The sequence below is a fragment of the Hippopotamus amphibius genome, chromosome 11, assembly GCF_030028045.1.
Source record: "Hippopotamus amphibius kiboko isolate mHipAmp2 chromosome 11, mHipAmp2.hap2, whole genome shotgun sequence".
Classification (NCBI taxonomy): domain Eukaryota; kingdom Metazoa; phylum Chordata; class Mammalia; order Artiodactyla; family Hippopotamidae; genus Hippopotamus; species Hippopotamus amphibius.
The window spans coordinates 33,467,070-33,486,086 of NC_080196.1; the positions used below are offsets into that span (position 1 = coordinate 33,467,070).

A 19,017-nucleotide genomic window follows, 5' to 3' on the forward strand; every position below is an offset into this window, starting at 1 on the left:
CTGTGTTATGGTTTCAAATAATTTCAAAGCACTACTTACAACTACTCTTATCAAAAAATTTATCAGAATTTGCCCCTTTACAGAATTTCTATTAGCAACAATGTGATCTTTATTTCTGGTTTCCATATATACAATAAATTTAGGAAAATTTATTTCTAAATTCCATCTTCCCCTCATATTTTCACTCTAACAAGAGGAAACTGTTCAAGCATCAAGTTCATTATCTAATCCTCACCCGGTTTGGTGACTAAATGTGCATGCCACAGCACAGGCACTCAACAGAGGGCAGTTCCCACGGCACTTACTAAAAGACGGCAACTCAAAGTTACTCAGGAATCAGGGGCAAACTGAAACATAAATCTAAACCCCCCTTCCTTTCTCTATTTTCTAAAAATCCTATAATAAACATGTATCACTTACACAATTAGAAAAAGAGAAGGTAAGAAAAAGAGAGGAAAGTGGGAAAGTGCGGGAGAGAAGACAGACAAAAGAACCTTATCGGTTTTCTCCCAAGTTATCAGCCCATTCTAATGGACCGGTTCATCACTGCCCCTCAGGGCTACAGACTAAAGAAAAAGACTTAAGCTAATGACCACTCTGCTTCCAATCATGAAACCAACTCTATTATCTTATGCCATTATACAGACGTCTAGTCACAATCACAGCTGTTTGCTGTCAAAGCAGAAAGAATAAAATGCATATCGAGGAAGAGGCAAGAAAGACTGTATACAAGAAAACATTTCTTTCTTTCTTTATCCAAAAGGGTAGGGGGAAATCATGTCAGGGGAATAAATTCCGTAAAAAATATTTCCTTTCTGTGAATAGGTGAAAGGTTTAATCTGTAAACAGTTTTAATATATTCTTGTTTTTTTCATAGTATTCTAAATAAGCAATGTGTAGGTATTAAAGGCATTCTATCCTATTCAGAGACAGCAGAGTTAAACACGGAAAACAGCAACTGCAGCAACTATCACTGAGGCATACACCCGTGAGATAAGAACACCGCGCCATGGAAGCCAGGGTTCATCTGACAAAGGCCTGTGCAAACACTTCACATGAACATTCATCTCCTAACCATGTATTTCAGTTGCTTATGAGTATCAATAAGGGAAAATATGTCAATGTTTGTCCATGATACACAGTAGCTAACAAATACTTAAATCCTGAGACAGAAATATTCAACCATACCTTTTTCAGCTCTTCTTTGGAGAACTTTTCATAAGGGCTATGCTCCAGATAGGCAACGTGCTCTGCATTATTAGTACCAAATCCTACAGTTTTTCCTTTTTTATTTGCTGATGGTTCATAAGGGTGATGCAGAAGGTCATAATGAAGCATTGTGATCATTTCTTTTTTGATTAGTTCTTCACTTTTCTGTAAATCTGTCAGAGGTGGTTCTACATTTAAGGGTCTTAGAATAGTTTCATTTACCTAAAATTTTAAAACAAGTACAATTATTAAACATATCACTGCAACATACAAATGTTATTACTTCTTCTAGCATGAATTAAATAAAGGCACACCTTGTTTTACTGTGCTTCACTTTACTGCGATTTGCAGATAGTGTGTTCTTCACAAACTGCAAGTTTGTGGCAACCCTGCATTGATGAAGTCTACTGGCACCCTTTTTCCAACAGCATTTGCTCATTTCATGCCTGTGTCACATTTTGGTAATTCTTGCGGTATTTCAAACTTTGTCATTACTATTTGCTACAGTGAGCTGTGACCTTTAATGCTACAACTGCAAAAAGATTATGACTCAGCCTCAGAAGCTTAGATGGTAATTAGCATTTTTTAGCTGTAAAGTAGTTTTTAATTAAGTTACGTACTTTTTTTAAGACATACTACTACTGTACACTTAAAAGACTACAGTTTAATGTAAACATAACTTTTACGTGCACAGGGACACCAAACAATTTGTGCAACTCGCTTTACTGCGTGACATTTTACTTTACTGCAGTGGCCTGAAACCAAATCTGCAGTATCTCCGAGGTATGCCTGAAGCAGTTCTACATTTTCAAAAGAAATTATTTTCTTTTTTCTTCAAAATTCTTATTTGTACCAGTGAAGCATTTCAAAGATTGGATCTGGGAACTGCTTTACTATATTCCAGAAAGTAGATGAAATGTTGTTTTACAGGCTTTATGAATAATATAAAAAACATCAATCACAGAAAGAAACTTAAAACTTCCTAAGCCAGAAATTCTAATACTTACTTCTGATGGTCTTGGCAGATCTTTCTGGACAGCTTTGTGCATTCGTTTCATTTCCTTTACACGCTCTGCATCTCGTATGGCCTAAAAAATTATTTTTATAACCATTTTTGCAGCTATACAGTATTTGACACATTTCAGTAAAGCTGAAAACACTTTAGTCTGTAAGAACGTGTATGTTCAAGAGCTAAAGCTGTAGGAATCTGTGTAAGTTTGTAGAAAGGAAATATAAGGCCACTAAAACTAATCAGTCTGCTACAGTAGAAACTAAGAACTTCCAGCGTCTAACTAGGAGCATTCTCCAGATTTACATGACTCCCTCCATCAGATAATCATTCTTCTCTTGTTTAAATCAAATCCTAAACTTGGAGGGGACACTTCCAATGATCCCTCCTGCAACAAAACCTTCCCCTTCCACCTCAACAGCTACTGATTTTTAACTTAAAAAGCCAGCCAACGAATGTTGTTTCCTGATTCTTAAATTATGAATAACGTGGGTTAACACATCAGAACTTCAAACCATTTCTGAGAGTAAATGTAACTCAAAATAGCTAAGAGAGCTAAACACAAAGTATTATCATATATTCCCCACCAAAGAGCACATTCATATGGTGTCCCTCTAAAACATGACTTCCACTAATACCATTCTCACTCCAATCCCAGGAAATTATTCACTTTCTAAAACCACCCTGAAATGGACTGCAGCAAGAATGCCTTAAGTGGGTCAAACGATCTCAGTTTCAGTTCAAGTTTCACCACTTTCCAAGCCTCGAGACCTAAGAAAGTTAACTTAATTCACCTGAGCCTATTTCCTCATTCCTAAAACGAAGCTGATACCTACCCTACTTACATCCCCTGGTTGTTATGCACAAATGAGAAAGCAATTAACTAGAAGATATACTAGTACAGGCATTACTACTTTTATTCTGACACACTCTAAATTTCCAAATCCATATTTTTTATTAGTTTACGCTGACAAAAATCCATTTACTCAACCAATCCAAGATGTACTTGTTTTTAAGACTGATCAACAACATCTCTCCTTGGCTAGAGTGAAAGCAATAGCTAAAAGGCCACTTACATGTATTTTAAAACAGCAAAATGAATTTGACAGAGGATATTTGAACGGCTATCCATATAATTATAAATTTTAAGAATATCTATCAAGATATTCTAAGTATATTATGAACTATGTGAGTGAATGTTATTAACGACGCACACAATTTTCTTCCGCGTAATGTCTGATACTGAAAAAACTGTGGCGTGGCGATCTTGAGACGCGAACAGTCACACCCACCTGCTTCCGTGCATCCGCATCAGCAGCATCTTCAATATAAGCGTCGTCTACTTCCCGGTCTTCCAGCTCCTTCTCAGCATTTTCTGGCAGAACAATTTCAAAATCATTCTTAGGGGCAGGCAGGCCCAACAACCCTAAACGGAGGTGTTCGCGAGATTCTCTTTCCTGCAGAAAAAAATCGGTCCTTCTCAATTCATACACATTAAAATAGTCAACTAATATTGTATAAGGGTATCTAAAAAGTAATTAGCCTAATTTTAATTCTAGAAAAATGATCCCTAACTTCAGAGTTGAGAAAAGATTCTGTTTAATTTCTGTCTCCATTTCTTCCTTACATTAAGACCCATCATCAACTTTGGTGGTCGATGAATTTACTCTGGGATAGTCTAACAGGTTTGAGAATTACCTCTGAGGGGGCAAAAAAAAAGAAGAAAAGGCCTTTAGGATTTCCATTCAAGGATTTCTGAAATTTAATAGCAAATGAATAGAACAAGTTCAAAAGTAAATTTGTCCTTGGACTAATAAAACAATCTGAGGGGATTTTCCTGACAGTCCAGTGAAAGACTGCGCTTTCCAAGGCAGGAGGTAAGGGTTCAATCGCGGGTGGGGGAGCTAAGACCCCAAATGCCTCATGGCCAAAAAACCAAAACGTAAAACAGAAGCAATATGTAACAATTCAATAAAGACTTTAAAAATGGTCCACATTAAAAAAAAAAATCTTTAAAAAAAAAACCTAACCTGAAAAAATGTCTGAATTTGTGTTTTCATGCAAATACTAGATCATATGCAAGCCAAAGGAAACAGTCCTTACTTTCCGAGAAAGTGCCTGGTACCCAAAGTTTTCCCCAGTACATCTCTCCATTTCATTCCCCACTTCTCCATTACACATATGTTCGGTGGGAGGACCAGATGAGTTGTTATGTCCAAAACATGCTCCATGCTTACTCATGTTGTGGCCTCCATCTGGGACAGCCCCCACCCTCCTTCTGAGCATACCTCCTTAATGAAGGCTTTCCTAGTACCCACCCAACAAATGTGATTACTTCCTTCTTCGGCCACCCTAAGCATGCTGGTTTTACTCAAAGGGCTTATTTTGTTCATATATTACAATTATTTTTGGACTTGGTTTACTACTGCCAGTCGCTCCAGAGCATAAATGTCTTTAAGACAGAGGACATCTTTACTCAACTTTAGATCCCCTGAAGTGTCCAGATCCATGTTTTGCACACATCAGAGACTTCATTTGTTTAATTCTCATGTAGCCATTCAGAGTTAGCATTAGCTGATACCAATTTGCGCATTAAAAAAAAATCTCAACTAACCAAATCTATACATGAAGTTAGAATTAATTTGTAAACTGGAAGCAGACCATCACTGGAACTCATATTTTTTAAAAAATCTCACAATGATCTTCTGTGGCAAAAATAAGGAGGCTCAATAGTGACATAATAAAAGCAATAATGAGCAGAAACAAAACTATAACTTTATAATTCAACTTTCTACATCACCTTATAAAACACACAAAAGAAACTTCACTAAGGTCAGCAATGAACATCAAATTAATGTGGCTTTGAGATCTAGACTGTCCTTCTAAAAGAACAGAACAAAGAGAGGAATCAAGGCTCAAAACCTAATTTACGAGGCATTTGAAACTCAAAACTTACTTTACAGCAATGGGAAAAAAAATTCAATGTACCATTCAAGAAGGTAAAATATTAGTAAATGATAAAAATTTAAAATCACAGAAGATACAAGGAGCATCATTATCAGCACAACCAATACTGAAAAATATATTAAGAATTACTAAGATTAAGAAAAAGTAGGCTAATAAGACCAAAAGGTTTCCCTTAAGTCCTACAAATCATGTCCCTTTTCTGGCGTCCACAGGTATACAGAATCTTAAGGTATATGCAACATACACTGAAAAGGGGAAAAAATTTTAATTTGGTACCCGTGAGATTTTTTTCAAAAAACTTTTTTTAAAGAGTACTAAAAGGGAATTGACATGTACCATCTGCTTCACATAAGAGGGATCACTGTAGTCTGCCATTCCATCCTCAGGATTAATGTTTAACTTGTCTCGAAGAGGAGTTCTACCCGGCGTAGAGTTAATAACTGGTTTGGGAGTTGTCCCACTCCGGGGAGTCAGCCCTTCAGATCCATGAGAAGGAGTCCTAGAAAGACAGAAATTTCAATTAATTAAAGTGCCCATTTTATTTAGACTATGCTTTCAAATGCTTTTTCATATAAATAATTTTACAAAAAAAGCAGAAAAGAAATAAAGATTCCAGAAATTCTGTCTCCCTATCTGGTTTCACATTAGACCTCCAGGTTAAAATAAAGGTTTGGTTCAGCTAACTCAATATTTACACACAGTATTTTTATTTTAATGACTTCAAATAAAGTCATTACTTCTGATATTTTCTTGCCTTATTAACTAGGTCTGCCAAATATTTCAACCTTTTCTTGACACATCAGGGTGACTAAGAACACACAGCAGGCAAAGAGGTTGATCACCACACTCAAGACACCAAATGACTCTTTTTGAGTTCAGTGTCTTCAGCTTACCATTTGTCTCCTCCCTGCCTGTAGCTGTTGGCTATCACATCATCATCATAGGTGCGGATACCTGAAGTATTTCCTCCCTCTACATTTTGTTTAGAAACCAAACACCAGGCTTTTAAAATCATATCTAAATATCAATAGTTGAGTTAGGTCTAAGGAACTCTCTTAGGAATAAAAGCCACAGACTTTGCACCTTATACTTTAATTGTTCAGGGGTGTTTTTTGTTTTTTTTGGTTAATTACTTCCTATATCTTGGCTGTGTTCCAGACAGGTGGTGCTGCCTAAGAGCTGTTCTCAGAGGTAAGGTGAGATGTCACCATATAAGACATGGTCCCTGCCCCCAAGGAGCTTACAATCTAGTTGAGAAACAAGACATACACGGGAAAAGAGAGATTCGGCTCTCTTGTAAGTCTTGCAAAAGTGTTAAATGTTATATAAGGTTTTGGCTGCCAGTGTTTCTTGATCCTGCTGTCATGCACAGTTGTAACAGTCTGAGATGCTTCACCTACTTAACAACCAGTAGGAAGACATATTTTAAAATTAAAGGTAAAGCCCAAATATATCTATCCTTAAAAGCTTAAATTCTATTTTAATACAAATGCTTCTATAATGTTTGTATCTTAATTCTTCCACAAAAACAGTACCTTAATACAAAAAAAGTACAAACAAATATTGATCTCTGAACTCTAATGATATACACAAGGAGAAAGTGTTTAGGGTGAAATGGACTGATATCTGCAACCTACTTTGAAATGTATTTAAAAATAAGACTGATGGATATACGATAAAGCAAACACTGTAAAATATTAACTATAGAATCGGGTGGTGAGTATATGAATGTTTGCTTTACCATTCTCTCGACCTCTCTGAATGTTAGAAATTTTCATAATAAAATGTTGAGGGAGGACTTCCCTGGTGGTGCAGTGGTCAAGAATCCGCCTGCCAATGCAGGGGACATGGGTTCGATCCCTGGGCTGGGAAGATCCACATGCTGCAGAGTAACTAAGCCTGTGCACCACAACTACTGAGCCTGTGCTCTAGAGCCTGGAAGCCGCAATTACTGAAGCCCGCGCACCTAGAGCCCCTGCTCCACAACAAGAGAGGCCACTGCAATAAGAAGCCCACGCACCGCAACGAAGACTAGCCCATGCTTACAGCAACTAGAGAAAGCCCGCATGCAGCAATGAAGACCCAACACAGCCAATAAATAAATTAGTTAATTTAAAAAAAAATGTTGGGGGGAAAAGCAACCGTAGTACATGCATAAAAAAGATTACAATTTTTATAAAATTCACAAAATCATCATTAACGATGGATTTATCTGCTTTTTTAAATCAGATTAAAAGTATTCAGAAACAAGGTGACTGCTCCAAAAACTCTAAAAAAAGGACACTCCACTTGGTATCTGACTATTTCCTGGATACTATAATGTTATTTGCTACAACAAGTGAGAAGAAATCAAAACGCAAGTTAAACACTTATTTCCATTCTCTGTCAACATTTCTAAAGCAAACATGTTGTCCAAGTCCTCGGATTCAAGTTTTTCTAAAGCAGAAAACAGCTGTTTATTTACAATACCTGAATGGGGTAGAAAGAACTGTGTTTGGAGTCTGTACAACCTGCCGCTGTGGAGTCACACCTGAGAAGTCGCTCTCGTGCAAAGGGGTGTTAAGTCCACCTTTTAATGGGGTGTCCACGTTAGTCAGAGCCATCAGGTTTTGGGCTTCCTGATTAACAAAAAGGTAAAGAAGCATGTTTTAACAGTTTAGACAGGATGGCAGGCTCCTCTCTTCTGGTCCTACTACACAAATCTTGAAGTAGGCAGAATTCTTATACACTTTCTCAATGAAAACCAAGAGAGAATGAACACTGAGCCATGGCAGAATTCAATACTTCTATTCCTTCTGTCAACCTAACATTAGCATGTCAGAAGTTCTAGAATAAAGTTTTATATGTCAAGAAATTTATATGCTTCTGTGGCCTCACATATGAAATCACCATTATCCAAAAGCTTTTCCTATTACCCATGCCAAGCCTCTTCACATTCACATAGAACTAAGAATTCAACCCTCCCAATGTGAGCTTAGGCTAAATGTCAGAACACCTAGGTTTCAGTCTGGCTTTATCACTAATTCTTTACCCAGTCTTCATTAGCCTCTCTGAGTCTCAGTTTCTCCTATTATGAAGTTAAGATACTACCAAGTGGCCTATCCACTTCATAAGAAAACTCATGGGGCAGATTCCTTTCTGAAGTCTTGCCTGACCTCTTTAGGTAGGACTGACTATACTCTCGTTAGTCCCTCTACCATAACTCTGCACTCATTATTAACAGCACCCACAACTCCTAATTCCCAACTCAGGCCCTGCTGCAGCCTATATTTTCCAGATAGTCACAACCATATCTCTCATCTCACATGCTCTTCTTACAATCCAACTTTGATACTCCATCAATCAAGAAGTGGGGTCTATGTCCCCCCCTCTTGAATCTAGGTAGGCTTGTGACTCACCTGCAACCAAGAGAACGAGCAAAAATGAGGGTGCTTGACTTCCAAGGCAAGGATGGAAAAACTACAGCTTCCCACCACACTCACTACAGCACTCACACTGGAGCCTTGAGATACCATGGGAGAAGTTCAACTATTCTGAGGTCACCATGCTGTGGAAAAAACCCAAGCCACATGGAGCAGCTACATGCAGGTTCACTCCGCATTTCCAGGTGAGGACCCAACCCACAGCTAGCATCAAACACCAGACATGGAAAGATGATTCCAACCCATCAAGTCACCACCATCAAGTTGCCCCCAAACGCTGAATCTTCCTATCTGAGGCCCCAGACATTACAGAGCTGAGACAAGCCATTCCTTCTATGCCTGTCCAAATTCCTAACCAGCAGAAACCAAGAACACAAGAAAGTGTTTTAAGCCACTAAGCTCAGAGGCAAAATGAAGATAACAGGAACAAGGTTTATTCCACTATTCTCTATGTCTTTATTCATGGAAAGAACCTGGAATTTCACATTGAATATCAAAGTTCTGTGTGATGTTCTTTTTGCTATTGTAAAGCATTTTAAGCTCCCAAAAGGCTGGCCAGCTCTATACCTCCAGGTAGGAGATTACAAGCCACTTCTCTGGGGAATTTAACTAATCCAAGAGAAAACACCTAGAAATATTGACATCAAGAATTCCCTAATAGATAAGTTACAGGGATGTAATGTATAGAACAGGGAATATAGCCAATATTTTACAATAACTTTATATGGAGTATAATCTATAAAAATATCAAATCACTACACTGTACACCTGAAACTAATTCAATATTGTAAGTCAGTTATACTTCAATAAATAAATAAATAAATTTTAAAAGTAAAAGAATTTGAGAAGAAATCTCCGCAATAAAACATCCCAACCAGTTCAGCCCACAGTGAAGTCTGGAGTCAAGGGGTCCTACCCACACCCAAGGAACATCTAGACAGCTTTTAATTGCCCTAGCCTTACTTCCTAGATACAGGCAAAAAACAAAATCAAAAGATGTTTGAGGAAATATTCGGTATGGAAAAAAAGGGAACAAAACAAATAAATAAAACGTAAAGACTGTGCAGGGAAAAGAAAACATAAAAACAAAAGCAAAACCATCATTAATAACTTCAGAGGAATAAAAAGATATTAATTAAATGAGATGTTGAAAAACTGAACACATTTAAAAAAAGAGCTCTTAGAAGTTAAAAATACGATAGCAGAAATTTAAAAACCGAGTAAAGATAAAGTTCAGAAAATCTCCTAGCGATGAAATTAAAGTCAATTAAGACAGAAAACCAGGGTAATAAGTAGCAAAATAAATTAATGAAAGGGAGGAAATGTTTTTTTACTTTTCAAAATAATTTCCCAGAATTGAAGGCCATGAATCTACAGAATGAAAAGACCCACCAAGTACCTAGCACAGTGATTAAAAATAGACCCACATCAAGAAACATGCATGTGAAAAAGAGAAGATCATATAAGCTTCCAGAGAAAGAAAAAGCCAGGTTTGGGCTTCCCTGGTAGCACAGTGGTTAAGAATCTGCCTGCCAATGCATGGGACACAGGTTCGATCCCTGGTCCAGGAAGATTCCACATGCCACAGAGCAACTAAGCCAGTGCACCACAACTACTGAGCCTATGTTCTAGAGGCCACGAGCCACAACTATTGAGCCCATGTGCCACAACTACTGAAGCCCACGTGCCTAGAGCCGTGCTCCACAGCAAGAGAAGTCACAGCAATGAGAAGCCCGCAAACCACAACAAAGAGTAGCCCCCCATTCCCCACAACTAGAGAAAGCCTGCGCACAGCAACAAAAACCCAACACAGCCAATCAATCAATAAAATTTATTAAAAAAAAAAAAAAAGAAAAAAGAAAAAACCAGGTTTCCTATTAACAATCCGAATGGCACAGGAGGTCTCAACAGCAACAATGAAAGCCAGAAGACACTGGAGCACTGCCTTCAAAGCTGTGAACAAAAACCCTTTCAATCTGGAATTCTATACCCAGTTGTACAATCAATCAAATAAGAGGGTAGGACAGTAATTTATAAATATTCAAGGTCTTAAAAATTCCACCTCCCACAAAACCTTCCTGAGAAAGCTACTGACAGATATGCTTCACCAACAAGGGAGTCAACCAAGAAACCCAGAGACGTGGGAGCCAAGAAAGAGGAGACCCAAGGGACTTTCTAGGGTGACAGTGAAGGGAAAACAAGAGAACAAGCTGTAAACAAGATCTAAAGAATAATCAGTCCAGACCAGAACATCCAGAAGTTCTGGGAAAGACTTCAAGTGTTAAAAAAGATAAGAATACCTAAAATTTATCCAGATTACAGGAGATTTACAGTTAGTATAAAGTCCAGAACTGAATTTGTGTTAAGTAATCAGAAAATTTAGCAACTAAATAAAACAAGTATTAATTCAAAGAAAAACAAAATACGTGCAGTAATTATAAGGCACTTTGTGGGTCAGCAATGAATGCAGTTTACATAGTCATAACATAAACCATAAATATGCAGCTAACCAAAATTATGACTAACTATAATGGAAGATGGGAAAATGCAAAGAGTACACATGCACAGTAGAGGCAGAGGGCGTGAGAGAGCCAAATGTTCAAATTCTAAGTGGAAAAATGCCTAAAACTGAAAATAAAACCAAAATGTAACAAGTGTCTTAGCAGTAAGGTGTTAAAACAAAGAGCTGTCACTGGTGTCTCTAGAGAGCAAGCAATGAGGGGCACTGCTTTTCTTACAAGGCCTTACAGGACTATCTGACTCCTGAATCAAGACCTTAAAATTATATTTGATTATTAGAAAACTGAGATGTAAGAGTGCTAATAAAAGACTCAGCAGTATTTTGTTAGGTCTGTCTATTCTCCAGCACACAGAGCCACACACCCTATGTGTTAAGGAGAAAGAGGGAAATAGTACTGAAAGCAGTCTATGCCAAGCGAAGTACAAAATCGCACAGAAATTTTAAAAATTACTAACTACACTCGTTTGATTTTTTTTTTCCAGGACTGCCAAGCAATGTGAAATATTTAAATGCTGTGCTTTACTGACAGGATTTGGCTTCCCTACTACAGAAATCTCTAGCAGCTACGCATTCAGCACCGTTTCAAACTGCTCACCCTAAAAGACACAAAACCAAATCATTTCGTGTTCTCCTTTATAACACTTTTAAGGACAATAAACAAAGTGAAAGGCTCACTCTACCATACAGCAGCCTACCTGCAGAATTCTGTCCTGGGAAGCTGGCGTTCGTGGTGTTCTCAGGGCAATGCTGTTGTTGGTGACATTGTACTCAGACAAGAGAGTACTGGAAGCCGAGTTTGTTATGCCAGATTCCTCAGCAGTTTGACGTGCAATTTCACTTGCCTGGCCTACTTTTACAACTTCCTGGAGTTCTGCATCTGAAATCTGAAGACACAGTTATCACAGTAGCAATATTTTAACCAGAGAATAACACAGCTTAAAACTTCCACATTCCAGAAAGATGAATTGTTGAACCTGTATGATGAGTACACAGGGGCTCACTGTAGTACTCTTTACTTTTTGTGGGTTTGAAAATTTCCATAAGGTTCTGAAAAGTCTTCCCTATATAACGTAGGGGTGAAATTCCATATGTAATATAGAATCAAGCTGCAAAGTCTTATATTGCCATACTGAAATTATTTCAAACCAACATATTAATAAATCAAGAACATAAAATAATAGTGTTTGTACAAAACCATTTATCAGTTGGGGGGTACTGAAAACCAAAAAAAAAATCACAGAGTCCACTAAGCCACAAAATTCCTAAGAAAATCAAAAGGTGTTATCTTTGTAATTTTACCAAACTAAATATCCTAAGAACTAAAAAAAAAAATTACAGGCAAAATCTCAATTTAAGAAATAGCACTACTTCGAATAACAGCATCTGACAAAATTATTTTATCTTTATGCCCAAGAATTTTGTATTGACGCAGCCAGGGCACTCATGTGGCGAAAGAAACTGTTCAAGCCTCCTAAATCCATCTCTCTGCTCCATTACACTGTCCAATTCTACAAAGCTGTACTCCTCAAAATAAAACAAGAGCTTATTCAAAAGCCCCATGTTTCTGACCAACTATAATTCAAAGAAACAGAGCCTATGACAAGCTGAATTAATTTTCTCTTCTCCACAGCTCCCACGTTGATTTTCACAGCTACTGTCTCAAAAAGAGAAGGAAATGTGACACAACAAAACATTCCCTAAAAGAAAGTGGCCTGAAGTCCATAAGGCCAAATACCACCACCTTTATCAGCTACAAAAAAAGAGGTCTGGAGCCCTATCCTACTGACGAATAGCTAAGAGCTAACAGTTACTTACTAAACCATCATATGAGCAATTCGAGGCCTGATATTTCTTAAGGGTGCCAAACACCTAGCAAAAGCCAGGCACACAGGCCCGCAAACACCTGCTGAATAAATGATAAGCGTGAGTTCATACCATGAAAAACCAACTTTTACCAGATTACCTGAGGGGCAGGTAGTACTAGTTTGCTTCTCTTTTTAGTAAATTCAGAAACACCACTAGTTTGAAGAATTGCTGATGGTAAATCAGATTCTTTTTTCCTTTTCAAATGCTGCTTGTCTTTTTTTCTATCTCGTCCTTCTTTTTCACTGTCATGGATCAAGGTGGAGAACAGATTTTTTTAAAGTTACATACAGACAATAATATTAAAAGCCATATAGTCATATGCTCTCAACAAAATAATCCCACTCCTAAGAAAATTACTAACAAAAAGACAAAATAATATACATTAAGTTCTTCCCTACACCATTACCTACCCACTATATTCAAGAGGAATGCAGACTCAGAAAACAACAGATTAAGAAAATAAGATATACTAAGTAATTTAAGTACTATTAAAATTATGTGACTATAAGACTATGATATGCAAAATGTTACATACAACACGAAAAGAAAAACATAAAACTACTCCTATATCATGACTATGTTCACATAAAAATATGTACTTCCACACAGGAAAATGATGAAGTATACAAATGCAGAAACAATTAAATGAAGATAACAGAACTAAAACATTGTGAGTTTTTAAATTTTCCTTTAAAACTATTCTTCAATCGTTTGCTATGATTTTTTAAATTCATATATTTTTTTTAAAGGATATTTGAGTCGTGACAAATGACACCAGAAAGTTGTTAGGGTCTAAAGCCAGGCTCAAGGCCATCTTTTAAAGGACCAGGAATCCTTCTCCCCCTCTGCATGTCAACCTCTTCCTCCATCTAGTCTACTCCTTCCAAATGACTGTTTTTTTCTTCAATCTCTTTACTGCAGAGGCTACCTAAAGCAAGATCCTAATCTGAAAAATAAATACAATGGAGTACATCCACGAAAATCCTGTTTCACAGTGACTGATATCTGTTGTTTACTGACAATTCATGTCAACAGAAATGGAAGGCCACTGGGGGAGTAGAAAACTAAAAAGCTTTGACAATCATAAAAGGTTCTCCCCACAATATTCAGATATAAGAATTTAAAAACTCTAAAAATCTCCCCCCAAAAACAAAATCTTCTGTATATACAGACATTTTATAAATACACCTATTAATCCCCATTAAGTGAAAAGATTTAAGAATGCACTGGTAAAAAAATTAAAAAAAAAAAAAAATTAAATCTTCCAGGCCATGAACATGTTACATCTTTCCATTTATTTGTGTGCTGTTTAATTTCTTTTAGCAGTGATTTTTAGTTACCAGTCTTAAAAGAAAAAAGAAAACAAAGCATTGGCAACGTTTTTCCTTTTAATCTCATTTTAAGAAAAACAAGAGGGAATTCCCTGGTCCAGTGGTTAGAACTCAGCACTTTCACTGCCAGGGCCCAGGTTTAATCCCTGGTCAGGGAACTAAGATTTTACAAGCCTTGCGGTGCAGCCGGAAAAAAAAAGAAAGAAAAACAAGATAAAATTTTCACTAGAAAAAAACACTAAAAAGCAACAGACCAGATTTTGACAGATTGCTTCAGGCCATTAGTAAAATAACTAACTTCTTCCCAAAGGTACATAAATGTTAAGACTGACTCAGTGAGTAGACAGTAAACTAAGAGCCAAACACTGACATTTCGAGAGATTCGAACAGTGATCTGTGCTAAAAAAAAAAAAAAAAAAAAAAAACCAGGATCACTGGTTTTCTCAGAAAGGTGACTCCATTAAATAAGTAAAAGCATTATGTAAACCACTCTGTGCTAAGAAAAATCTGGCTCTGACAAGGATAATACTTGGCTCTCCATAAAACTCCTACTATACTTTTCCGTTTATAAAAACAGAAAGGCAACTTACGATCTCAGCTCCCCATCAAGATCCTGTTGTCTTAACTTTCTGAAATCGGCATCAAGAGTCTGGTAGTTTTCCTCAGAAGTATCATAGAAACCAAGAGCAGGCTTTTTTTCAAATGGGATTTCAGCATTATAATCAACTCCTCTCTTCTTTTTTCTTTTCTTCTGTATTTCTATACCAGCGGCTCGAAGTTCTCTTCTTTTTTGGAGGGCAGCAAGACGCCTGAAGAAAAAGAATGCAGATCACCTTGAAAATCACACATCATGGGGAAGGGATGGATCATCCAATAGAGTTAAGAAAGCTACCAGGTCACTGGAAAAGAAATATTTATTTAAATTCTCACCTCACACCATTCACCAAAATCAATTCCAATTTTGATTTAAAGGTACATACATACACTAGAGCAAAGAGAAAAGCCAGAAGGAACTATAAGTAAATATGTAATCTCTGGAAGGGAATATACTCACATAATATAAATTAAATAAAGGGCAAAGAAAAAGAGCAACAGCTTTGAATTTTAAATTTTATATCTCTCTAGCACCATTTTTTAAAAACCATAAAACAATACTGAAAGGCAAATAATAGGAAAAAAATTTTGCAATTAGTATTAGGGGTGGTTAGATATAAACAATCCAAGAAAGTTTTTAAAAAACGAATCCCAAGGGACATGAAGAACAAAAGGAAATAAACAGTCCACTAAGGAAAAAAATGCAAAGAGCTAAAATGGAAAAGTGTACTTTAATAATTAAAGAATCACAAATTAAATCAAGTACCATTCCACATATCTACTCAATAGCATTCAGTTTTTGCTTTGTTTTAATGGCAAGGGTGCTAAAAATGGACAGTCTCTCACATTGGTAATGAGAAAGTACAGTGGTATAGCTTTCCCCAAACAGAATTTGGAAATACACATTAATACCCCTAATTTTTTACATTTTTTAACCCAGCAATTTCACTCTTCAGTCTTTAACCTAAGGAAATAAACAGGGACATGAACATGGCCTTAGCTACAAGACTGGTTACTGAGCACTGTTCAGCAAAGCACAACCTAAACATCCAACAATAAGAAATTAGTTAAAATAATTTATAACATAGCTATAAAATGGGATATTACACAGCCACCTAAATAACCTTTAAGAGGACTTCCCTGGTGGCACAGTGGTTAAGAATCCGCCTGCCAATGCAGGGGACGTGGGTTCCATCCCTGGTCCGGGAAGATTCCACATGCCATGGAGCAATTAAGCCCATGAGCCACAACTACTGAAGCCCGAGTACCTAGAGTCCATGCTCCACAACAAGAAAAGCCACTGCAATGAGAAGCCTGCGTACCACAATGAAGGGTAGGCCCAGCTCGCTGCAAGCAGAGAAAGCCCACGCACAGCAACAAGACCCAACACAGCAAAAATAAACAAATTTTAAAAAATGAAAAATAAATAAGTAAATAAATAACCTTTAAGAAACCTGTAGGACTTCCTAGGTGGCACACTGGTTAAGAATCCGCTTGCCAGACACGGGTTCGATCCCTGCTCGAGGAAGATCCCACATGCCGCGGAGCAACTAAGCCTGTGTGCCACAACTATTGAGCCTGAGCTTTAGAGCACGTGAGCCACAACTATTAAGCCCATGTGCTGCAACTACTGAAGCCCATGCGCCTAGAGCCCAAACTCTGCAACAAGAGAAGTCACAGCAATGAGGAGCGTGCGCACCACAACGAAGAGTAGCCCCCACTCACCACAACTAAAGAAAGCCCACGCACAGCAAAAAAGACCCAACACAGCCAATAAAATAAATATATAAATAAATAAATATTAAAAACAAACAAACAAACAAACAAAAGAATCCGCCTGCCAATGCAGGGGACACAGGTTCGAGCCCTGCCGCAGGAAGATACCACAAGCCACGGAGCAACTAAGCCCGTGCGCCACAACTATTGAGCCCATGTGCTGCAACTACTGAAGCCCAAGCGCCTAGAGCCCGTGCTCTGCAACAAGAGAAGCCACCACAATAAGGAGCCCATGCACCACAATGAAGAGCAGCCCCTGCTTGCAGCAACTAGAGAAAGCCCGTGTGCAGCAATGAAGACCCAACACAGCCAATAAAAAATAAACCCAATAAATAAATAAATAAATTTATTTAAAAAAAAAAAAGGAAGAAACCTGTAAACCTACTCCGACATGGAAAGAAGCTCAAGACACACTGCTGTGTAAAAATATGTTACAAAGTTTACATGTTGTGGAGCAACATGTAAAATTATACAAGTGTGTCTATCAGTGAATATATGCATGGGGAGATGTGAAGGATGTCCACCCAAACAGTAACAGTGATAATCACAGGAGGTTAGACTTTCATTGAATTTTTACTTTTTCCTTTGTACTTTCCCATGATGCTATAATGTTAATGACTTAATGATTAGAAAACTTATTCGCAATATTAAAGAGGAGAAAAATCAAATTATAACAGTATAAGGAGCAACTTCACAAACCCACTCCCCACCAAAACTGACAAAAATTAGTTAAAAACAAACAAACAAACAAAAAAACTTAAGTCTCTGGAAAAGATCCTAAAGGATATACAGCAAATGAAGAAATGTTTATTCCAGAAAATCTACAAAAATTCGATAAGGAAAGTGAGAACCTGTACTATTCGAATCAAGAAGCACACCCTCTTCTCTTCCCCTGTCCCAGCTCAGGGAGACAGAAACTCCACTCCACACTGGTGCAGCCAAGAACACAGGGCTCTCTCTCCCCTCCAGCTCCCTGGCTTTCATTCCAGGAGGGGCAGGACATCAGCACTTCTCATCCTGCCTCCAGGTAGCCACTGCAGAGGCTAAGTTCAGACAAGAGTGACTGAGAAGGAGGGGCTTCCTTCTTCTATCCAGAGGCCCTACCTTGGGCACAGTGCTGCTGAGAATACTGGAGCCCAGCAATCCTTGCCCCGGCTTGTGGGATGAGGGTTACAGACAGGGAAGGCAAGCCAAGGAGCCCTGAAGCTGTTGCCCACCCCCACCCCTGACCCTGAGCACTCAGCTCCTAAAGCGGGGCGCCACTCAGAGACAAGTACATCAGAGCCCACATACAGAACAGGAGAATTCCAAACTCTCCCCAAAGAAACTGACTTCATTTGCAACAGGGAATGGAGAATTTCAGGCCTCAGGGCATTCTCAAAAACAGGGTAAGTTGTGGTGAAAGGCAACTGGGAAGAAACTGATAGATTCTTTGGAGATACTGCTAAACTGCAGGCCCACTAGTTTGCCAGAGAGAATCAATCTCTTTCAATAAAGCGGGAGAAGCCCTCCTGGGATAAGAACAAATATTAAACACTGACCTCAGCAACTATCCCTTCAAAGGAACCAAAGTTTGATTGGATCAGTTTGTGGAGCAATTTATGCCTCAAGACATTGTTGAAAACAATATAGCAATAAGCTAGCAATTAGTAGAATTTAATAGCTGGGTGTAGCCAGGGAAGAAGCTGTCAAAAGAAAACTCCTGTCAAAACAACCTCATCCCTTGGCAACTGTGGGCACACCCAAGACTGTGCCCCAGTGAGGAGCAACATCAGAAGCTTCACATTTCTGGGAGAAGGATGGGGAGAACAGACTTCACTAAAATAATGCAGCCAGTCAATAAACAAGTAAACAAGCAAATAACAGTAACAAGGAGTGGATGGGGGAATCACAGTACCCAGAACTGCTACAATGTATCATCCAAAGCTGCCAGTTCCTAACAAAAAAAGGTGAGACACGCACAGAAACAGGAAAGCATGACCCACACCAGAAAACAAGCAGGCAACAAAAACTGCTTGTGAGAGCAACCAGATGTCAGAGTTTACAGACAGACTTCAAAGGAGACATTACAAATATGTTCAAAGAACAAAAGGCAACCGTGATTAAAGAAGGAAGGTAGGATGAAAATGCTCATCAAATAGAGAAAATAAAGAGAAATGATTAAAAAGAACCAAATGGAAATTCTGGAGTTGAAACATATAAAGCTGAAATGAACAACAGATTTGAACTGAAGAATTAGCAAAGACAGATGGATAAAGGTTATGCAATCCAAAGAAAAAAAAAAAAAGAGTGAAGAAATAGGAACAGAGCCTCACAGAAAGG

At 38.0% G+C, this 19,017-nt stretch overlaps 1 protein-coding gene across 1 annotated transcript in view; it reads right to left on the reverse strand.

Annotated features, from left to right (window-relative positions):
* Window positions 1–19,017, reverse strand: part of CDC5L (cell division cycle 5 like) — a 44,284-nt gene that overhangs the window by 16,169 nt on the left and 9,098 nt on the right. The window contains exons 6-13 of the mRNA XM_057699394.1: window positions 14,916–15,134; window positions 13,092–13,236; window positions 11,824–12,012; window positions 7,655–7,803; window positions 5,522–5,684; window positions 3,511–3,675; window positions 2,217–2,297; window positions 1,189–1,431 (exon numbers count right to left, since the gene is read on the reverse strand). Of these exons, the coding sequence (XP_057555377.1) occupies window positions 1,189–1,431; window positions 2,217–2,297; window positions 3,511–3,675; window positions 5,522–5,684; window positions 7,655–7,803; window positions 11,824–12,012; window positions 13,092–13,236; window positions 14,916–15,134 (1,354 nt within the window). The remainder of the gene's footprint in view (window positions 1–1,188; window positions 1,432–2,216; window positions 2,298–3,510; window positions 3,676–5,521; window positions 5,685–7,654; window positions 7,804–11,823; window positions 12,013–13,091; window positions 13,237–14,915; window positions 15,135–19,017) is intronic.